The sequence below is a fragment of the Pyrgilauda ruficollis genome, unplaced genomic scaffold (assembly GCF_017590135.1).
Source record: "Pyrgilauda ruficollis isolate IOZ18807 unplaced genomic scaffold, ASM1759013v1 scaffold57, whole genome shotgun sequence".
In the NCBI taxonomy this organism is placed as follows: Eukaryota; Metazoa; Chordata; class Aves; order Passeriformes; family Passeridae; genus Pyrgilauda; species Pyrgilauda ruficollis.
The window spans coordinates 7348057-7371287 of NW_024527377.1; the positions used below are offsets into that span (position 1 = coordinate 7348057).

General features: G+C 54.6%; 1 protein-coding gene across 2 annotated transcripts; it reads left to right on the forward strand.

The window, feature by feature from the left end:
* The first annotated feature begins 3853 nt into the window (after positions 1–3853).
* HRH2 (histamine receptor H2) lies at positions 3854–16285 on the forward strand. Of its 2 annotated transcripts, none has more exons than XM_041482048.1 (4): positions 3854–4003; positions 9202–10699; positions 13705–13870; positions 15622–16285. In XM_041482048.1, the coding sequence occupies exons 2-3, from the start codon at positions 9579–9581 to the stop codon at positions 13721–13723; spliced, it is 1140 nt and encodes a 379-aa protein (XP_041337982.1). In that variant the 5' UTR covers positions 3854–4003; positions 9202–9578; the 3' UTR covers positions 13724–13870; positions 15622–16285. The 2 variants fall into 2 exon arrangements, with proteins under 2 accessions (XP_041337982.1, XP_041337983.1); XM_041482049.1 differs by having other exon boundaries at positions 13705–13856.
* The last annotated feature ends 6946 nt before the right edge of the window (positions 16286–23231 follow it).

Genomic DNA, 23231 nt, shown 5'->3' on the forward strand with positions numbered 1-23231 from the left:
AAAAAATAACCACAAGTTATTGCCCAGGCCACAACCTCAATGGTTTGGAGGAGGATTAAATATTTATCTGGAAAACAAGGATGTGCATGATTGAATTCAGCAGGATTAGTGATAAAGTCCACAAAGATCCACTCATGGGAGCCACAGCCAGTTGTTCCCTCTCAAGGAAAGCCCCGTGCACCCAGGGCTGGGTCACCTCCTGCCAAGGCTGCTGCTCCCCTCACAGCCTTGTTGTTTGGAGGGAATGACTGTCACCTCCTGCCATGGACCTCAGCTGATCCTTTTCTCTTTATAGTGCACCAGAGAGATGAAAACCCCTGTGCTGGTGTCCACAAATTGCTCTTCCCTGGCACGGTTTAATCTAGGAGCAGTTCTGAGAAGAGGACCCTCCTTGACCCTGGACACACCACAAAACGTGAGCCTTCACTCCCTGAAGGAGCTCTGTAGTAGTGTGGAGCCAGCAGCACTCTCTAGTACTCATTAGAGCTTGGAGAGCTTTGTATAACACAAACAGAATGACAACCTGGAAATAAACCTCTAACATCCTCTCTCTGCACACAGAGAAGCTTAATATATATGTCACAGACTGTGCCTATAGTCTGACACTATATCACAGCAGATGGGATCCTGCTAAGCATGCTTGGGATCAGCATTGCAGAAAACAAAAGGGTGGGAAAGGCCCGAGCACCCTCTTCTTTTCCATTACACACATCTCCACACAGGAAAGGTGCCTTTGGACAGAGATATTCCTGGAATAGCCAGGATTAATGGCATGCCAGAAATATAAACGCAAGCAGGATGTTGCACTGGAGCTCAGCCACCTCAGCAAGGGTCTCCCACCACCCAGGGGAGCTGCCCAGTCTGCAGGCAGGAGCAATTCCTTGCACAGCCCCAGATGTTCAACCTGTCCTTTCCCTGTAATACTTATTTCCCATTATTATGTTCTGGCTTACACAGTCCCTGCCAGGGAATATCAGAGATTTCTGCCATTATTTATTCTTTTGTCCAGGACAGGACATTTAACTGGAAATTATTTGTTTAAAAAGGAGAAAAGCTTATTAGCACATCGAGGAGGTCTCTGTCCTTTATTTGTGTCGTGTATATAGTCTACTGGAAATCGAAGTATGCAGATGATTTGAGAAAGTTACTGGACTCTGCCTGCTAGCCAGGAAATTCAGCAGCCTGTGGTGGGGTCAGTACCTTTCCATGGCTTTTTACTTTTGATTTTTCCAGAGGAAACAACTCAGCACAAGTCTATTTCCTAATCTTCTACCAGAGTCCACACAAATGTCTCTAAAACCCAACAGGACACATCACCACCTCCTCTCAGCCTGCACTGCCTAAGGAGCTGCTCTGCATCCAGATGCTTTGTTTTCTACAAATTTTCTACCCCCCTTACCCCTCCTCCTTTGGTTTTTCCAAACCCAGCTCATGCTGGGGAGAACAGCACAGAGCTGCCCCTCTGAGCCCTGCTCAGAACTGAGCTGCCTCGTGTGATTTCCCAGGTTGGCTGCTGCCTTCCAGGCATATCTTCACCATCTGAGGCTTTCCAGGAGCTCCTTTGCCAAATCTCACATTCCCAGAGTTCCAAACTTTCCCTGACTCCTCTTGCACTTTCCCATCTCCCAGCACTGTAGCCTTTAATAACTGCTGCTTACCCACGTGTACACTCAGAATGTCAGAGACCTCTTGCCATTTCCTGACTCATTACTCACTCCTTGGCTCTGCACAGCCCGCTCAGGGAATGCTGCAGTTTCTGAGCGTCCCTGGTTGCTCCCTGCCCCGTGCAGCCTGGTGGAGGTGGCCGTGTGGCAGGTCAGCCATCAGGTCTGAAGAGTTTCCAGTGCCTCCTTCCTTTTCAGAGTGTGCCAACAGTGAGGTTTTCCAGCCACAGACTCTGCAGTTATCACATCTGCCACCTCCCAGCACTTCACAGAGCACAGCAGTCCATGACACCAGGAATGCCCCTGCTCCTTTCAGCTCGAGATCCAGCTGCTTTCCCACACTCCTTGCACAATCCATGCAGGCTGCACGCCTTCCAGCGAACTCACTTGGAGGGTATGACCCCATACAGCCCCACGGAGGCTCCACAGCCATTGCACAGGGTCAGGGTTTGAGGCTCTCCTGTGCTCAAGGGTTTGCAGAGGTGGTGGGTTTCCCTATGACCCAGGTGTTCCTGCAAATCTGAAGCTGCTTCCCCACTGCATCTCAAAATGTGCCCTCAAATTTCTCCAGAGGCTTTGGGAAGATAGAACATGCTGAACTCAGAGCCTGCCCCATGGACAGCAGGGGCCTTTTATTGAGAGGGATTAGTGCAAGGGGGCTGGAGAGGAAATCCTGCCCCATCAACCACAGCACTTTGTCCATCCGTGGCACTTCCCATCCTGAGACTTCCTGATGAAAGATCCCTCGTAGAGCAGAGCCAAGCAAGGGGCCCTGTAATAAATCAACACCCAGGAGACTTTGGCTGACGCAGACATTCCTGAGCAGATTTAAATCTTGTTTGTGAGGAGGGATCCTTCCATGTCCACACTCTGCACACCCCAGCCACTAGAGAAGCATCTGGCAGCCAGTCCACGGCTCAGCTACCCCACACACATCACAGGGCTGCGGATCAGCAGGAAAACTTTCTGGTTCCAGCAGATCATAAGCTTATTAAAGATAGATTTGTGCTTTGGTCTGCAGAGATAAACAGATCAAAGGCATTTTGGTCTGTGTGCCAGTGCCGCCGGTATCCCCGTTTGGCAGAGAGGGAGGCTGGGATGTGCTCTCCATCCCCAGTGCAGGGCATTGGGGGAGCTCAGCCCGGTGCGGGGAGCAGCAGGGAGTGTTCCCAGGGCCACATCCAGACTGTAATGAGCCCATTCTTGGCTATTTGCACGGGGAACTTGGAAGCAGCTGGTGGGGACTGAAGCACCTCCCTCGCAGGACTCCCTCGCTGCTCTCCCCAGCCCTGCAGAGCCGGGGGGTGGCCAAGCTTCGCTGGAGTTCTGCTGCCAGCCCGGGATCTGCTCTGCTCAGGAGGGACAGCTAAAAGGGGAAACAGGTCCTCGCACAGCTGGCCCGGCAGCTGATATTTGCATAGTGCTTTGAGACCCGCAGATGAAAGATTTGAGAGACACGAAAGGCTGTCACTGCCTGTTTGTCACTTCGTGTGGTTCCTCCCTGCTATCGCACGCAAAGGAGACAACTTGCAGGAGAGGTGAGTGCAGCTGGAGGGAAAGATGAAACAGTGGAGGCTTTTCCTGCCACGTCTGCTTGCACAAGGAGCACATCTGCACCCCAGAGCTGGCTGGGCTCCAGCTCCCTCCACCCACTTTACAGTCACCTCGCCTTCATCCTTATCTATCCCCAGTTCAACACAAGAGTCACCATCCTCCCTGAGCCACCTCTGATATCCCATTCCAGGCTCAGCTCTGCTTGCTTTAAGGGGGTTCTTATGAATTGCAAAGTCAAACATTGGGAATGAGTGACAACATCAGCTCCCGACAGCAGGCAAGTGTGTGCCTGCAGAAGAAAGCCGCGAGGGAAGGAAGGAACCTTAGCACATGGCAAACCAGCAGCAAGGGCCCCGAAACTTCAGGTGAGTGAGGAAGGTGATGGTATCACTCAAGAAAGCAGCAGCAGGAGGCAGCAGGCATCCCACCCCCTCTCTGTGCCAGGCACGGCTCGGCCGAGCCCAACACGCTCGGAGCCGGGCTCACTTTCAGCATTTCAAATTTGCCGGATGATAACCTCGGTGCCTGAGTTAGCAGCTCTGATCCCACCCACTGGAGGTCTGACTCATGTTGCAGTCACCGCTGCCTGGGTAGTATTGGTACGAGAGCAGGGAGGGAGGCTGGTTCGAGAGCAGCGAGGAGGAGAGCAGAGAGGAGAGGGAGCGAGGCAGCCGCGGCTCTGCCCCCGCAGCGGAGCCGCACGCACCGGGGCCAGGCTGGACTCGCTGCAGCCACCGAAGGCTCCCACACGCTCAGGGGCTCTGAGAAAGCACCACCTTCGCCAGGTAACGTTTTTGCCTTACTTCTTGCTGAGTTGTTTCGCTGCTAAAATACTTTTTAGGTGAGATTCGGAAGGGTTGGTGGGTCGCTGCTGAGTGGGAGCCGGCAACGGGACAGCTGGGTCAGGCGAGAGGGTGTCACTTGTCCGATGCTGGTGCCATCAGCATCCTGTGGTGGCTGACTGGAGGCCAGTTTGGGGACTTTTTTGGCTGTTTCTGGTGGGGACAGCTGGATCCGAGAACATCAGAGTCAGAGTAAGGGCATGGTGCAGTGTGCCCAGGGCAGAGCCCTGCACATCTGTGGTGTGCAGCCTCTCTGCCCAAGCAGCCTCCCCACGGGGGCTCTGCTGACCTCTCACACTGACCTGAGCCTTTTCCCTGGGCACTCCAGCTCTTCCATCCAGCCCTGCACACCCTGGCAGCTGTGGGGATCTGCTGCTGCCCCACGCCAGGGCACGGTCAGGTCTGTGGGGCAGGACACCCCCAGGCTGGGCTGGGCAGTCCCGGGGGTGCCCAGTGCTCGCTGTCCCTGTCCAGAATCGGCTTCAGCAGGAGGCTGAATCCCAGAAACTCAGACAGCTCCAAGCACACCCTTGAGCCCGACTCCTCTGTTTTCAGTTTCACCTTTCCTGGACGCTGTCTGCCGAGCAAACTTTTGAAATGCTGACTGCTCTGTGCATTTCCACATTGCTCTTCACATTTCCTGATTTCAGGGGTCCTGAACAGCTCCTTACCCACAGAGCCCCTTTCCTCCTGGGGAAGCATGACAGAGGGCTGGTGACAGTGATGGGAATTTTGTCCTGCCTGCCCCAACCCCTCTGCTCATGCTAGAGGCAATAATTGCTGCTTTGTATCATACATCACACTGGGATAGGGCAGAGAGAGCACCAAACTCTGGAGAAGCCCAAACAACGGGGACAGAAGTGTCTGGGGATGCAGCCAGGCAGGACACCAGTGTCCCCTCGCGTTTTTCCTCTCTCACATTGCCTTCAAGTCCTACCTGTGACAAATTTGCTGTTGTCCCATTGTGAATCAGGCTTATGGGCCTGGCAGGGAATCAAGAAGCCCATTCCCAGCTTGGGAGTTTTGCAGTTCCCACCATCAAACCTCAGGCATCCTGTCTCAGACCAGAAGAAACCCCCACACTCCTTCCCATCTCTTGGCTGAAATACCTCTCCCAGCATGCCCAGATGTTCAGTCTCAGGAAGGAGTTGAATATAATTCTAGAAAAAGCCATGGCGCTCTGCTGTGAGCTCCACACGGCCAGGGAATGCACTTTACTCCCAAGTGCAAAGCACTTTTTCTGCCTGTTCGTTTCTCAGAAAGAAGCTGTCATGGGAGGCAGAGGAACATTTGCAAGGGCACAGCCCTCCTGTTCCTCACACAGAGCTAAAAGGCTTCACGTGACGCTTCTCCTGAGCCCCCAGCAACCTCTGTCCTTTCCAGAAGTGGGAAATACTTCCCAAAGAGAGGCTGCCACATTCAGGCACTCCCTGAGTGCTCCTCTCCACTCGTGTGTCTGCTCATGGTGCCAATGTACCTGGGCTTTTAACAGGTTCAAAACAAACCTGTTATGCCAGAAAGGAAGGAGAGCAGCCAATGCATTCCCTGCCAGAGCCAGCACTGCATCCCATTAATCTTACTGCAAAAGTGCACCAAGTGCTGGAATTAATGATGTTGGAGGAAAGGATGCTGAGAGGTGGGGAGGGGGAATAAAAAGGTAAAATGCAACAGAAATTTCCCATTAATAAATCACAGCCCCCTCCCCAGAGGAGATAAATGCCATTTTAAAGAGGAAAACGGCGGATCAAATACAACATGGACTGCAACAGAGCAGAAAATATCTGTTCAGGCAAGAGAAAGCAGAAATTACTATGAGAATTGTAAAGAGGATAATGGGGAGACGATAGGATATTACAGCAGAAGGATCATTAATGCACTAGAGAAGGCTATTAACAGAGTTCCTTAAAGATCAGCCTAGAGGTAAATTTTATTTAATGGATTTCATTAGTGATCTTGACTCAGAAAATTAGGGCTTCTTTAAGAGAAATGTACGGGTGAGAAACTTGGGAGAAGTTCTGCACTGGACAAGGGACTAAGTACTAGAGGAGAAGAACCAGAGGATCTGAAGATTAACAGAAACACACAGGGCTGGCACAGGCTCACATGCTTAGCAAAAAGCAAAAATTGCTACTCTAAGCAGCTGAAAACACCATAGGAAAAATATCTGACTTTTGGGGAACCCCAGGATGAGTGCAACAACAAATGCAACCTGAGAAGTCTTCACAGCAGAGATAGTGTCAATCAGAGCACCAGTGCCACTGAAAAGGCATGAGAAAGATGACCCAGAAGCAGCGCCCTGCTCTGGTTCCTTCAATGTCAGGAGGGTGATTTTGAACCACAAACAGGTCCAGGCTGTGATAATGAGGATAATCAGGTAAATGTAAAAGCTGCCTGGTGAGACAGGGCTGGAAAGGTATCATTTATTCTGGCTGTTGCTGGAAAGACTGCCATGGGAAACACCTGCTCCACTCGTACATCGAGGAGGAAATCAACTCACTCTGCCAGAACACAGCAGGAGCAGAGGACACAGGTATTGGAGGTGGCTGTGTATGACCTGGGCACAAAGCCAGGAGCACACGTGGAATCACAGAGAGCCAATGCTCCAGGAGAGAGCTCTGAGCTGGAGGCATCATCCTGGGGTCTGTGTCCTGGCAGAGAGCTGACAGCCCCCCAGCTATACCAGCCCTCCAGCCTGCCTTTCTTGCAAAGCCATGTCCAGAGGCTCTCCTGGGGGAGTGTTTCCATGAGATAATTTGGCTGAGGGATATGGGAAGGTGTCCCGCACCTCCAGCACAGTTAGGGTTGCAGCATCACACACCCGAGCTGACAGGAGGCAGGTCCTGCCCCATTCCATGGAGGAACATCCCAAGGATTTGCAGGCAGCTGAGCCCTGCAGCCCACATTGAGCCACAGCATCCCCAGCACTACCTGAGCTCCTCTGCAGGGATGGGGACACCTCTGTCCCCTTGCAAGTGGCCATTCCTTGCCCTGAGCTAATCTGAACAAGCAATAAGAAGCAAAACCCCTTCTGGGCACATCAGCAGGGCAGGGCTGCACCAGGAGCTGCCCTGGCACCACAGCAGAATCCAAATGAGCCCAAGTGCCCAGAGCTGGGTCCCACCAGCAGAGCCCAAGGCGAGCCCAGCAGAGCCCACGTGAGCTGGAGAGCCAGAGGCAGGAGCAGGCTGTTGGTGTGTGGTGAAGCAGCCACGTAGGAGGCTGCCATCCACCCACAGCATTTTCTAAGTGTGCTACTCCCCCTATAATTTAATCTGCCATTTCCACATGTTGGGAGCAATGAAAACACATCCCTTTCACTTGGAAATACCCTTCTGTGGGAACAACCTGTTCTCCTCGCTGCCGTCAGTGGGCAGGCAGCGCTCAGCTTGTTCCACACTCCTTTTGTGAGCGAACAAAGAGCTTTCCATGGCAAGAGCCTGCGCTGCAGCTGGAGGTGAGGAGCGCTCCACACACTGCTGCTGTGGCTGAAAGCATTGCATCCCTCTCCCAACAGCCTCAATCCCAGCACCCAAACTCAGAGGGCTTCCTGTCTGCCAATGGGTTTGCTCTGCTCAGCAAAAGGCTTCCCATGGGCTGGTTCGTGGCTTGTTGTTTGCTTTCCATGCCTTTAGAAGCAGCAGGGCTGTGGGAATCGCCTCTAATCTCAGTGGTCCAGTCCCAATCTCCCCCCTGTATGGCTCCTGGCAATCAGTGGTTGTTTGCTCATGCAGTCTCCCTGGCACACTCCCTCCTGTGGCCCCCATGCCTTTAGACTTCAATCAAAGACATAAATCATCTGAGGAATATTTCAACCTGCACCACAGTGTTATCTTGTTGTTGCAGGGGGAGTTTAAAATCTCACCTTTGTCCTCTGACAAGGCTGGATCTTTTCCTTTCCTAGAGTTTCTTCTGATTGCTCCATCTCTGCAGCCTGTTGCTCTCTGCAGAGAATCAGCTCTGCCTTCCTGCACAATCCTGGGCACCACCAGGGGAGGCTTCACTGCTGCTCCACGGGGTGCAGAGAGCCTGCAGAGCTGGGTCCTGCACCACCCACGGGCACCAGCACAGCTCTCCCACACCAGCACATTGAGGAGGATGGGGAGACCCCTCAAATCATCTGGGAGGCTCATGGTGGGAGACCACAGCTTGGACACAGGCAGATCCATGAGGGTCAGCACAGTGCAGGTCCTCAGCCCATTCCCAGCCTTCTTTCTTGTCCCTGCACTGCCTCAATTCCCCTTTAGGAATCTTTCCAACATGGATATTGCTTCCAGTCAAGGACCCGAGGTCCCTTTGAATCTAGTAGTGGCAGGGTCTTGGAGATCACCATAACCAGCAGCTCATTGTAAGTTAGAGTGGTTTGCTCTGTTGTTTCTTCCCTGGCAACACGTGGGGTTTTGTTATTTGTATGCAGACAGAAAACAGCCAGAAAAAGTCAGTCTGCAAGGGATAGTCTTCTTCCCTCCCAGGACCCAGAGCAGAGTGGGGATTTCCCATACAGGCCATGGGAGTTGCTGTGATTTGTGATGGCAGGATGTCTGCTGCCAAGCACAGACACAAGGACAAAGTTTAATGAGATTGGCAGCCGCAGCCAAGATTCAGAAATTACGTAGTCGTGACTAATTTTGCTGAATTGCATAAGAACTGCTATCTCAGGAAAATTGTTTCCTCATATCCTCCTCGTTCTCACTTTTACTGTAAGCCTATAGGAACATGACAATTTTAAAATCCCTACCCTTCTCTCAACACCCCTCCATTACATGGGCACCCCTAGGGCTGGGAGAGCCCAGCTGGCAAACACACGGGTGCCTGGCTGCCAAAGGAATTTACAACTTGGGTTTAAGTGGGTTGGAGCAGCCAGGGAGGTACAGACACCCTGCTTCTGGAGGGGCTTGAGGGGAAGCTCAGAGGGTCTTTGCTCACTGCAGCTCTGACTTGGTGCTTTTATAGAATAACAGAATGGCTTGGAAGGCACCTGACAGATTTCATTCCACCCCTCTGCCGAGGACATGGACACCTTCTGCAACACCAGGTTTCTCAGAGCCTTATCCAGCCTAGACTTGAACGTTTCCAGGGATGGGACAGCCACAGCTTCTCTGGGCAATCTGTGCCAGGTCCTCACCAGACACTTTTTTTTGCAGGTTGTCCTTGGGAGGTGGCAAAGCTCTGTCCCTGCTGGAGCACTGCTGACCACTGTCACCAACCAAACATGCAGAGGGCATGAGAGCCCCATGGTCACTCAGAGGAAAGGAGAAGGCAAGAAAGGAAAAGCAGCAATTGAGATCCACCAGCAGCTGCCACAGGGCATCGGCTCCAGCACTGAGCTCCCAGAGGGGACCAACAGGCACAAATGAGTCCCAGTGCCACATCTTTCCTAGGCCATGTCATTCCCAGCACACAAGGCTGAATGTGTGAAGTGACTCTGCAATGTTCTCCAAGGTCACTGTAGAACAAGGGTCACTTTGGGAAGGGCTCTAGGCTGCCCGGTCCAGGCTCACTCCAAGCAGCTTTGGAGCTGATGATAGCAGGACTGCTCCATCCTTGCAGTGTCACCATGGATCCATGTTACAACCACACCAGCTCTCAAAAAAGGATGGACTTCCCCCTGCAGCTGCTGGTCGGGTTCTTCCTCGTCATCCTCATCGTGATCACCCTCTGTGGTAACATCATCGTCTGCCTGGCCGTCACCCTCGACCGCCGGCTCCGGAGCTTGACAAACCGCATCATTGTCTCCTTGGCCATCACAGACCTGCTGCTGGGGCTTCTGGTGCTGCCATTCTCTGCCTTCTACGAGCTCACCAAGGAGTGGCCCTTTGGCAGCGTTTTGTGCAACATCTACACCAGCCTGGACGTCATGCTGTGCACGGCCTCCATCCTCAACCTCCTCATGATCAGCCTGGACCGCTACTTTGCTGTCACCACCCCGCTCCGCTACTGCCAGGTGGTCACTCCCTCCCGGGTGGCAGTGGGTTTGGCTGTTATTTGGACCGTTTCACTGATGGTCTCCTTCCTACCCATCCACCTGGGCTGGAACACCAACGGGACGGCCGTGCAAAACACAGACCCCACCTGCCACAAGGAGTGCACGCTGGCAGTGAACCTCGTGTACGGGTTAGTGGACGGCTTGCTCACCTTCTACATCCCTCTGCTCATCATGTGCATCACCTACTACCGGATACTCAAGATAGCCAGGGAGCAAGCCAAGAGGATAAACCACACGTGGGGCAGCGCGCCCATGCCACCCATGGTGAAAGAGCACAAAGCCACCGTGACGCTGGCGGTGGTGCTGGGAGCGTTCGTCGTGTGCTGGTTCCCCTACTTCACCATGTTCACCTACCGGGGCGTGTGGGGGGACAGCAGGGTCAAAGGCACACCCATGTCCATTGTGCTCTGGCTGGGCTATGCCAACTCAGCCCTGAACCCCATCCTCTACGGGACACTCAACAAGGATTTCCGAGTGGCGTACCAGCACTTGCTGCACTGCTGGAGGACGGGACACCCCAGGAACTCCCACCTGCCTCCCCTCCAAAAGGCCCAGCCCAGGGGCAGGCAGGGCCAGGGCAGGCAGGACGGTAAACCCTTGAAACTGGAGGTGAGGAACAAGAAGGGGACTCTGCTCACTGATGGAGCCCTCAAGAGGTAAGAGGCTTCCTCTTCCACTCAGGACTTTGATGGTAGGTCTGTCCCCAGCAAGGAAGGCAGAGGTGGGGACCCCACGTTGTCCATGGACTTTTAAGCAACAAACTGATGCCCCAGCTGGAGATCCTTGCCCAGGCAACTCCTAAGTTCAGCCACTCAGAAATTCCTCACCACTCATAAGAACCCAGCTTGCATCCCCTCCATGCTGGCAGCACAGCTCCAGGTACTCCAGCTTCCCACTGGATGGCTGGGCCTCCCCTGGAATTGCCACCGTTCACAGGGAGCACAAAATGTCCCCTGGCTTTGCTGGGTAATGGGGACAGTTGCCATCAGAATTTGCTGTACAGAATGGGGCGAAGCTCTTAGCTGGGGCTACTCCATAAAATCAGCCGTGTCCCTTTGAGGAACAGACAGCAAATTCTGGGCACAGAGCAGAGCTTCAGGGGCCAGGAAAGGTGACAGAAGGGAAGATGGGAATTAGTCCTGTGGCACAGTCACAGCACCTACTGCCAGGCTGAGAGTCCCTGCAGGAGCCAAGGTCTGGGTTCCCAGCTCCCCGCAGAGCAGCTCGGCCACTTCCCATCCGAGCCATGCACCCTCAGCATTTCAGCCATCAGTTTGCATCAGCAGTGAATTCAGCCAACAGCAAGTTCCATTCCCATCTCTGGAAAGGGGCAGGAGTAGCCCAAATTAGGTTGGCAGATGTTTTTAGAAATACAAATGCCCATGTAAAGTTAGAGTAAAAAATTCCCTCAGCATCATCCCAAGCGTTGTTACAAGGGTCAGCCCCAGCAAAGGGTGTGGTGAGGGAGCAGGATGGGAGCAAAGTGGGCAAGTTCTGTGCCAGGCTGTCTCCTCAGCCCCCTCCCTGGGCACCCACAGCCCCACAGGGCTGTGCCACCCTCTCACTGCCTCACTCCAAGGTGTTCACTCAGCCAAGCACAAGGAGAACCGAGAGGCAGGCTGTCAATCTGCTGCTCCTGAGATAATCTAACCTCTAAGCAGCGCCTGATAAGCAGCCCAGAAACTTTCCATCCATAGATAAGGAGTCCTTTGATTCCCTGTTCCCAGCGTGCCAGCAGAGAAGCCGCGCTCGTGCAGCACGTGCCCTTGATCCTGCCCCAGAAAGAGTCTTAAGCCACCAAAAGGAGAACTCAGGGAGGTGAACCAAAGTTCAGAGCCATCCAAAAGGCTGATCCAGCATCGTGCCTCCCCCAGGGCACCAATGTGACTGTACCCAAGGGAGAGGTGCTGAAAAAGAGATACAGAGGGATGGATTAACGGGAACAAATACAAGAATGCAGGTCCCGGGGCTGCCTTTTTCTATTTCCAAGGAATTAATGAAGAGCCCAAAGTTACAGCATTTGGCAAATTGTAGGTTGTGTATAAAAACATATGGAAAACGTGTCTAAGGTGGTGAGGGTGTTTCTCCAAACATACAGAGACAAAGAGAGCTATCCTGTTTGCTCACACAGAAGTGCAGCCCCTGGGCAAACCAGGAGCTCTGCACTGAGGCTCTGCAGCTGAGCCAGGAGAGCTGGTGGTGGGGAACAGGCTGTTGGGATTTCCCTGCACAGCCAAGAGAGAACAGAATATAAATAAATGTCAGTGTCTTCTCAAAATGCTGACTTACCACAAAGGGACAATAATGACTTGGAGGGAGATTAAAGAGGAAGAAAAATGGGTTTCTGTTCCTCAGGCAGAGGGCAGGGTCATTGATTTCCTGGCCTTTACCCTCCCAGCTTTTCCGGGTAGAAAAGATTCTTCCCCTGGCTCCCCAGAGGGAACACTCAAGCAAAGGGATGTTTCCTGACCTTTCTAAATCCAGCAAGCTCCACCCTATCCTACACTGTATCACCACTGTGGTTGCCACTCACAATCAGTTAAGAGTTGCTCAAGCACCTGCTTTTACTTTCTCTCCTTGTCTTCATAGCCCTCTCACCCACAGCAATCAAGATCTGCTGTTGGCAGATGATCAGGATCAACTAATGCCACACAAGACAGGTGAGCGCAGGATTTACCTGTTCACCAAAAACCTGGCAGCCAATTTCACCCCCAACACAAACCAGGCTGGTTCCTCTGGCCTCTTCCTCTCTGCAGAGGCTTCAGAGTCATCTGCCCTGAACATGTTAACAGGAAAAGACCAACATAAATCATTCCAAAAACTCATAACCCCCCCAGACAGGAACACCCAGAGCTCAGAAGAGCTCTGCTCAGAGAAGCTCCATGGGATCATTCAAGAGAAAAACAGATTTTTGAACTGTTGCCCTTAATAACAATGTTCTTTTCAGTTATGAGGCATAGGGAAAAGACTAACAAACAAGAGTGGAAATACTGGAGAGCTGCAGCCAGTCTCAAGGGTCACTCAGAGCCTCAGTCAGAAGCAGGGCAGGGAATCAAAAGCCACGGGACCTCCACAGCAGCTGGGGGCTGGAGGGCCCCTTGAGTGAGGACCAGGTAGGGCTGAGAGTACAGGACCAAGCAGAGGTGCAAGGGGAAGACAGCTGCTCCCATTTCCACACCAGGCATCAGAGAGGAAGGCAACACACAAAATCAGTAAAGAAAACCAAAGCACCACAGGAACCTGTTTCAGTGCAGTGGGACGGGGCTCTGAAGAGAGCTGGTGCTTGGCTTGCTCGTGGCTGTAGGCTCTGAGACCAGACCCTGATGTTCAGAGAGATTAAAATCCCATGAGAGGGAGCATTCAGCACTAACAGGGATGTGCTGGGGAAGAAAACGCTGGAGCTGAATGAGTGGCTGTGGATCACACTCTTGCATGCTTAGAGCAGCATGGGACAGGACCATGGCCACAATATATGGGCAGAGGAGCAGCCAGTTCCCACTGGAAAGGGTCCCTGTCCTAGTCACAACACGCCTGCCCCAGCTGCCAGCCTCAGGCAGACACTACCTGTGCTCCACAGAGCAAAGCCAGGATCAGCCAGGCTGGCCCTGACAGACTGGACTGTTCTTTTTCTCTGTCTTCATGTGCAATTTAACCTTTCCAGCACTGGAGCTTTTCTGTGAGTCTCAGCCAGCCTGCTGCCCTAGGACCCACATCTCCCAGCCTTCAACTCCTGGCTGCCCTCTTCCAAAATCCTGTGTGTGAGGTTGAAAGGACAACACTCAGCTTTCCTCAGCGCAAACCTCGACAGCAGAGGTGAGAGCTGCAGGGTGAGTACAAGGCCAGGGCTCCTGGGTGAAAATGAGGGAGGAGGCAGCTCTCCCTGCTGTGGCATCCACTGCATTTTTCCTGGTGCAGGCATCCCTTCCTGATGGTACCTGGTGCAAAGGGTGACACCATCAGAGATGCATCCTCACTCCTTTATCCATCACTGCTTGCTCTCCAAGCAAGTCCCAAGCACAGGGGAGGTGCACAGAGCTGGGCCCCTCTCTGTGGCTGCCCTGGAGTTTTGGGACTATAGAATCAGCCTGAGATGCCCTGGAAGATGCTGCATCCTGCCTGCTCCTCATGCACTGCAGAGGCAGCTGCATTCAGACCATGAATTTCCAGCACACTTCATTTTCATGCAAGCCTACATCCACATAAATTGCCAGCAGCTTTGGCGGAGATGCTGGCAGGGCTCCCGAGGTGAAGAGCTGATGCTGCACCAGGCATTGCTGCTCTCTCGAAGTGGTGCTGGGCTGGAGGCCACGACTGCCATGCATGGGGATGCCTCTCAGCTCCAGAGAGCCACTTTGTGCAGCCCTTCTCAGGAAGAGCCAGGCAAGGTCACCCTGACCTCCACGTGCTCTCCCCTCCAATGCTGCATGCTGATAACCTGGGCTCTCCATATTGACTGTGCCCTGGGGGAAATGCAGTCACCCACGTGCTGGAAGCTGGGCACACCTCGTCCCTGCTGCACCCTGAGCACTTCTAACCTCAGCCAAGGTCACGGCAACAACAGGAGCTGCTGCTGTCTGTCCACACACAGAGCTGGGGTACAGGGACCCCCTGCCCTGGGGTGCACCATAAACCTGCACTTCTCAGAGGTGCTCCCTGTGAATCACCCTGGCAATGCCATTGCCCATCAGCAGGAGGAGAAGCAGAGGACTGGAGGCTGCAGGTGCTGTTCTTCGGGGAGGCATCACTGCTGCCCTGCAGCAGGAGCAGAGTGATGCCTCCAGCCTGGAAACCACAAAGCACAAAGTGAAGGTCCCCAGGGCAGGCACAGTGCAGACACAAGGCAGAGTCATCTCTGCTGCTGTCACTGCCCAGCAGCAGGGGCAGAGGGGACATCAATTCCAGCTCTTCTGCTTCATGCTTTCCATCTCTGTGCATATGTTCTAAGACACATGTAGTTTGTGTGAGGTAAAAGGAAAATGCCAGCCATCCCCTGAGAGGCTGCTGATCTAATCAGCAGAATGAAGCAGAGGTCTGGGGGAGAGGTTTGCATGAGATCTGAGGTCCTGGTGTCACCACATATTTCCTCTCTGCACCATGGGGGTGGGGACAGGAAATACCACTCATACAGGACACTCAACCAAAGAGCTCCTGACCAAAAAATTCCCTGACCCACAGCAGGGAGAGGGGCCATGGGAGAAGCAGCACCCAGGAGCAGAGCAGTTCCAGCTCCAGGACATCAGCTTTTGTCAGGCTACGACTGACAACCCAGCCCTGCTGCTAGCTGGCCTGAGGGACAGGAAGAACAGGCAGAGAAAGCCACAAAGAAGAGTGTTATTGCTCAGAGGGGCATTGGATGATAGGTCTTGGGGTGATGAAAGCCTGCTCAGCTCTGCCCAAATGCCAGCACTCAGCATTTAGTCAAGGATGCAGGGAGCATCCCCACGGCATCACACCACGGTCCCTCCCAGGCACAGCCTGTGCTGAATGCAGCACCCCTTACACTGGGAGCAGGAGAGGGGGGAAATGGACCCATCTGCATCTTGTGAAGTCATTGATCACCCTCTGTGTTCCCCTGCAGGATCCCTGCTCTGGCACATGGCACCACTCCACCCCCAAACACTGCTGGAGAGGCCTCTGCCCGCCCAGGTTTCTGCCCAGGAGGGTGCTGGGTGAGAAGAGCCCTCGGAGGAGCTGCAGAAGAACACCTCCCCATCCTGTCTGGGCAGTGACACATGCAGCATCAAGCCCCACAGCAGCAGCAAGAGATGCCAGAGGAGCTGGGTCAGGAAGCAGAGCATGCCCTTGGCAGGGCAGGGCAGGGCAGGGAGTGCCCTCTCCAGACCCACGGGTCAGGCTGCAGGGGGAAGGTGCTGCTTTTGAGGTCTTGGTGCCAGGCAGACCAGCCTAGGACGGAGAAAGACAACACAGGCACCACCTTCCCTGGTGTCCTAGGGATGTACCCACCCCTCAGAGGGGCAAGGCCCTGCTAGATGGGGTGAGGGGGCAGGAGGGCTCAGCGTGGTGGGTGTTGGCAGCCACGAGTGCTGGATGTCTGTGCACAGGACATCCCAGTCCCTCAGCATCCATGCTGGGGCAAGGCTGCTGCCCATCCCTGGGGCTGTCCTTACACCACACCCCCTGTCCCAGCCCTACTGCAAGGCAGAGAGAAGCCCTGGAGCCTGCTGGGGAGACACTGAGCAGCCAGGGTTTGCCCCAGGCTCTGCCCTCGCAAGAAGGCTCAACACAAATGTTCCCAAAAGAGAAGATTTCTGCCCCGAGCCTGTGCAGAAATCATCAGTGGTATAAAAATCTATTTAAGACAGAAGGAAAATGTGATACTTGATTTCTGTGGGTGTGCTTTGTCCTGGGAAGAGCCTCCCTGCCGTGCTCCATCCTGCTGTCCCATCCCCATCCCTCTGCTGGGACAGAACCTGGACACACAGCACAAACACCCAAAACAGACACAGCTAGCCTGGGCAAGGCTGGCACCCTCCCAGAGCACATCTTGCCCTGTGGGACCAACCAGATGTTCCCTCCCTGGTCCCTGAGCCGATGGAGCAGGGGACACCTTGCATCCCCCAGGCGCGGACCCGGAGGGGCGGCACCGCCGGCTGGGAGCTCTCCCTGCTGGCTGCGGGCACGGAGCGGCCCCGAGCTCCGGCCACGGCGTGGGGATCGCCCACTGTCATCACCCACGGCGGGGCTGGGCTCCCCGACCCGGCACAGCGCACCCCAATCGCTCCCCGAGCTCCCCAACACCCCCGAGCCACCCCAGCGCTGGGGTCAGCATCTGCCACCGGTACCTGCGTGGGTTTCACCCTTCCACCACTAATTAGGGTATACAGAGAGCAATCAGCTCCCAAAGAGAGAGGAAAGCTGAGAGGGGGAGGATTGCAGCCCCAGTGCCCCCCAGCAGCCAAATCCCACCAAAACATCAGCGGGCAAGGAAACATCCCCAGCGAGGTGATGCCCTGCCTGGCAAGGTCCCCTCGTGCTCCTCCCTGCTGTGGCCTTGGGATAAGGAGCTATGACACTCCTGGGCTGAGCCCCCAGAGCGGATTGAGAAATGGCCTGACCAGCAGCTCTGCAGAGCAGCAGGAGCCGGGTCCCTGCGGAGGGGAGCTCCTCTTCCCCAAACAAACCCGGCAGGAGCGGCCGGAGCCGCCTGGAGCATCCACGCTCTGCTCCAGCTCCGAGAACTGGCAAACACACACCCAAACCCCTGCCACCTATGATAACAATTAGAGGCTTATCTAATTGCAAAAATAATTGCAATTGAAGTGTTTAATTACCATACTAAGCAGGAAGAGCCGTTTCCTACTGTTCCAGTAGCACTCCCGATCCATCAAACAAGGTTTGGGGCTTGTTTGGGTGCTGGGGTTTTTTTGGAGTTTTTTTTGGTTTTCTTTTTTTGATTATTAGATTGCAGCCCCAGGGGATGAAGAGATTTGCTAATTAGGGTCTCGGAGAACAGCTACCAATTCACAAACACTTGCTTTTAATTTCGATACTAACGAGGCTGGAAGGGGGAGAAATCCAAAACGCAGAACATCTGTGGCAGTGCTGGCTGCAGCAGCGCTGCCCTCACCCCCTGCTCGCTGGGCTGACACTGCTCAGGGACCATCCCAGAGCCCCCGGGACCGGGCTGGGGAGGGGTTGGCTCGGTGCAAGCACAGGTAGGGTGGAGCTGCTGCTCTGGGTCGCTGCTGTCACCGCAGCCACCACACAAACTAATCCCAGCATCGATCATCTGTCTAATCCCCTCAGGGACCATCGGCTTTCTCAGTGATGGGCTAATCCTGGTCCGGAGGCAACCGCTCCATCCCCTGGGGGTGCAGCAGCAAGAATTTCTCCAGGTGACGTTTGGTTTTGTTCCCCTCTAAACTGACAACAAAAGAGAATTTAATTCTCTCTGCCAAGCAGCAATTCTGAGAGGGAAGAGAAACTGCTTAGGAAGCTCCTAACCAACATCTGCTCTCACAGATAGGAAATATCCCCTGCTAGAGGAGGGAGCACAGGCAGGGCTGGCTGCCAAGTGCATGGGGACATCCCCATCCCCCTGTCCCTGCAGGGGACACAGGAGCTCCACTGCCCTAAATACAGCGCCCAACCCTCACCCTGCTCCTCCAGCCACCCCAGCGACCCACAGCTGGGCTTCTTCCACCAAACCACCTTTCCTGTCCTTGCCACAGCTCGGGGAAGGGTCCAAAAACCTGCAAAGAGGAGACACAGGGAAGGAGAGAAGCACACGGGAGGCAGGAGCAGCCGCAGGGCATCCAGGCGTCCTGTCCCCCGGGAGCACGGCTCAGACGTGGTGGCTGCCACAGGCTGGAGGAAAAGGAGCGTTTTATTTCTTTTAGATAAAAGAGAAACATCAGTAGAATGAGAAAAAAAACTGTGTTGGGGTTTTTTTTCAGGCTGTCATGTGATTAAACACAGAGGAAACAGAAAGGTAGAGAACAGCCCCGAGCAGTGGAAAATGAGAAACTTTGTGTTAGAAATCTCAAGATTGGATTTTCTGGAATAAAATGCATTTTGGGGTCACTCACCCAACAGTTTTGGCTGGAGAATCACGCCTCTGGAAAGGTTATGGAACCCATTTCCTCCCCACTAATCTAAAAATCACATTTCCATGATGAAGCATCTCGAAAGCAAGGACAAGCACTCCCTCCCAGCGTGAAGGAGATGACCATGGGGAAGGCATCGCCAGGTGCCCTCCTGCCTCAGCTAAACCCTTCTTGCCCAGCATTTCCCCAGCACCACAAAGGCTGGCAGTGCCAGAGGCACAGGCAGAGCCCGGGCCTTGCAGGGTGGTGGCCATGAGGAGCATGGTGGTGTCACTGGGAGGGTGGCCAAGGGACCAGAGAGCGAGGACAAAGCCACTAGAGGGCACAAGTATGACAGAAGCACGTCCCCACATCGAGGGACCCCCAGCTCCTGCGGTTCAACAGCCCCAGAGGTCCCCAAACCCCTCATCACCCCCACTCCAAAAAGTGCACCCTCAGCTCTCCCCCACCTGTAACACACCTTCTCCTGGAGGACCAAAACCCCACCAGGCAGAGCTGGCCATGGAGACCCGGGTGTCCCTGGCCAGGCAGCGAGGTGTGGGTCCTGCAAGGAGCCATCACCAAGAGATGTGTCCAACATCCTTCTGTCCTTCTGTCCTTTCCTCCTCCTCCCTCCCCAGAGCATCCCCTCCCCACTCCTGCAGCCACCACCGCTTTCATTAAGGCTCTCCCACCAAACCAAACACCATTTGTCAGGGAAACAGCTGCTAGAGGCAGCTCTGCTGGAGCAGGTGCCCCCGTGTCCCCCAGCAAACAGACACTGTCACATCCCTTTCCCGTGTGCCACCCACACCTGAGCACGCTGCCTGCGTCGTTAGCTGTCCTCGGTGCAGGATGGGGGTCACAGGGCTCTGTCTCCAGAGCTGTATTCCTGCTCCCAACCCCGTGAGCACCCTGGGACTTCTGTGTGGGTGTGGGAGCCGCTCTCAGCACCTGGGCTGCCCCAGCACTCCACCCACCCCGGGCGTAGGTGGCAGGTGCTGCTACCCGGGGGGTGTTTGCACAGCTGTCAGGGCCTCTTTCTCTCCTTGCTCACAATTCCTATCCCACAGCAGCAGCCGATCCCCTCCCTGCCGCAGGAACCCAGAGCTGCTGGAGGCAGAGGCAGCAGCAGCCTCCGACCCCGAGCACACAGGGACTGATGCTGATTAAAAACGCAGCCCCCGTGCTGATAATTAATTTCTTAGAGGATGAATTACTTGGGAAAGCTCCAGAATGAATGTTGTTCTTCCTGCCACAAAACTGCTAGGTCTGTTGGGGCTTTTAAAAAAATCTAAAAGCAAAGGGGAGGAAGATCCCCTGATGAGGAACCGCAGCCGTGCCCTGGGCAAGGGCTGCCTGCTGGGTTTGGGATCTCTGCTGAGGCTGTTCTCTGGACCCACGAGGCTGCAGGCAGGGCAAGAGGATGTGCTGGCACTGCCCATGTCCCAGCAGTCAGGGGACCCTCAGGACAGGCTGTGGGCATTGGCCAGACCCATCTCAGTCCGCCCCTTGTGCTGAGACATCCCCGTCTCCCCACGGGACCTGCCCAGGGAACCACGGGGATCTGTGTGGAGAGCAGCCACCTGCCCTCTCCCCGGGCACTGCCTGCCACCGTGGGGCTGGCCGTGGCTGTCCCCGTGTCCCTGTGCCGTAGCCCGGCCCCCTGCGGGCGCTGGCTGCGGATGCGGAGCGCGCAGCCCCTGCAGACAGCCCTGCTCTGCAGGGCTCTCCATCCCTTTTGCTTAATAGGAAGCATTTTTCTGTTTCATTTCCCTTACCCTTGGAGCTGAAACCGCCTTTCTGCAGCAAAACACACCAAGCCAAGGAAATTCTTCTCCTTTTGCAGCTCGCAAACTCCCCTCCCTCCTCCACCAGCAGGAATGGTGGTGGAGTCCCCCCCTTGCCTGGGGTACATTGCACAGATGGAGGGACAAGTGATCCCCACCCCTGGCCTCCCACTGGCACCTTGGAGACGGCAGGGACAGAGATACTGAGGGGGCTGCAGGATTCTGTTCTCTCCACGTACAGATCTTACAAATATTCCCAAATACGGCAGAAGGCAAAGCCTGCCCTCGGCTCACCTCCTCTGGCCCTCCCCGAGGGCACTTCACTCGCTTGGCCTGCTTCAAGGCTGAGCTAAGTCCACCATTCGTTATTGGGTAATTAAGCTCTTAATTAACAGGCTGATTCCCCCTCAGAGCCCTGCCAGCAGCTCTCGGTCCCTCTGTCAGCTGCCTCCAGCAGGGCAAAGCCTGCAGGGCCCGGGGAGTGCTGCTGTCCCGGGGATGGCTCCGGGGTGTTCTTCCTTCCTCCCCCATGATCTGTTCCTGCCAGCCTGGCACTGGGGCACCGTGACCCAGCCTGAAGGCGTGAGCCTCCTCCAAAAATGTGCCTGACACATGTCTGGGCTCAGAACGACACCGAGGAGTCAGGGGCAGACAAGGGTGAGACATTGCCACCATGAGTGATGCTTTAACCTAAAGCTCCAAGACTAGAGAACCTCCCAGCCTGTAAGCCTTAAGAAAAAAAAAATATAAATGTACATAAAATGTATATAAAAAATATATATGTACAATATTTGAGACATTCCTGCCTAAAGAATTCTCAGCGACCTTTGCCGCCACATGTCCCCTCTGTGTGCTCCTCCCTCCTTTGGGACCGAGCTGGGTAAGGAGGCAGCAGTGCCATGCCCCAGCCCCAAGCTGGGGGATAAAATGGAGACCCTGCCCCAGGCTCCCCAGCAGCCTCCAAACCTCAGAGAGCCGCAGCAAACCAGCCGTGCTGAGCCGCCGTCCTCGGTGAGGCGGCAGGAGCTGCCCCGCAGCGCTCCGGCTTCCGTGTGCTCATCACTTGTCAGTTCCCCTTAGCCGTGAAAAGAGTTATCCTCCCCCCGGGACAGAGCCGTCCCGTTCCCAGCGGGGCTGGGGACACGGGAGGCTGGCACCGAGCGCTCCCCATCCCGCTGCCGGGGTGTCTGGGTGGGAGGAGAGACGAGAGTTTGGCTAATCCAAGTGGAAACTAATTGTGTTTCATTGAGGTTTTATCTCTGCAACTGGCAACATGCTCCTGCAGGAGATTTAGTGTGAAGTTGTCTGGTCTCTGCCAAGAAGGCTGGTTTCGTTTTTTTTTTTTTTTTTTAGAGAAAGCACATTATGCATCAAAGTTGAAATTTAAATCCCTTTTCCTTCCTTCCCAGAGTATATTTATGACGTTCCAGATATTCCTCGGTGCATCAGGGTTTGTGGGAAGCCCCCAGTCACTGCAGGAGCCCGGGACCAGCTCAAAGAGCTGCCTGAACTTCTTCTGCTTTATGGTTTTTGCCTTTGCTTTAAGTTGTTGCTGCGTGAGTGGAGGACTGTGGGCAGGCAGGGATGAAGCTGATGCACACGAATGGCTCCAGGTGAACTCCCCCCAGCCCTCCCAGGGCTTCCCAACCCCGGGTTGCTCCTCTCCTGCTGTAATTCCCACACTGCCATGCCTCCCGTGTGCAGTCTGGTGCCTGCAGCCTCATCCTGGATGGGGTTGGCAGCAAACTGAGTGTTTTTCCCTGAAGATGCTGCACTGCTGCCTTCGTGGGGGTTTAGCAGGTTCTGAGCACAGCCATGCCAGGAGGTGAATCAGCCCAGCCTGGAGCCTGCACCCAGAAGGGGGAGGAAAAGGGGGGCACAAGGACTCATGTGAGTGCAGAGGGGGACACACAGGACTGCAGCCCTCTCACCCAAACCCTTTGGGGTGTAAACCCACCTGGTTTGCTGAAGCAGGCTGGGAGGGTGGATGGGTGGGGGGCTCCTTCTCCTCTCAAGGCATCAGGACAGGCCCAGCATCTGCAGTCGCTGGAAAATCACGCTCCATTTCCAGAAAGGAAGGCAAAGTGTAAATCTCCCTCTCAGATGCACATTTGTTGCTCTGCAGCAAGAAAAGTGGTGAAAGCTTTAATTTCCGAGCTGGGAGGGAGAGACAAATACATCAGCAGCACCCCGGGTGCAGAGGGAAAAAACATCAATTCTGGGATTACACCAGCGGCCACCGAGATTTCTCCCTCCCTGGCTGTGATCCAGAAACACCACAGGTTTCTCTGCCGACCCTGCAGCTCCCACCTCTCACTGTGTTTGGGGGAAATCTGGACACCTCCGTGGCCATCAGGGTGGTTACTGCACCAGGGTTTGCCCACAAGTGCCAGGCTGGGGGAGGCAGGGATTCCCCTGGCTGCATTTCGCATTCAGAGCAGGCTGGCCGTAGTGCTCGGCTCTCCCCAGAGATTCCCTTCATAAGAGGGAGCAAATTCCACTTATCTATCCAGGGGAAATTTGCATTTTAAATATCCCAACTCCAAATGTCACCCATTTTGATCCCCTAAGCTGAACAAATGCAGTGGAGCAGGGAGGGGGCTCACCAGTGTGAGCAGCCAGGAAGAAAGGGAAAAAAAACCAAGGTTAAAAGCATGTACAGATGTTTAATCTGTGCTGAGGTTGAGGATGGGAGCAAACATGGCAGAGACCTTCCCCCTCTTCCAGCCTCCATCGGGCAGGACACGGGGGAACAGGTATCCGAGGCTCCAACCATTAAGGATTAGGGATTTCGTGTTTGAGATTTTGTTTACACAATAAGACTTAAGACTGCATGGAGTGTAGGTGGATTC

Coding starts and splice junctions, on each gene's coding strand:
- HRH2 (XM_041482048.1), top strand. CDS start 9,579: ATGATAGCAGGACTGCTCCATCCTTGCAGTGTCACCATGGATCCATGT.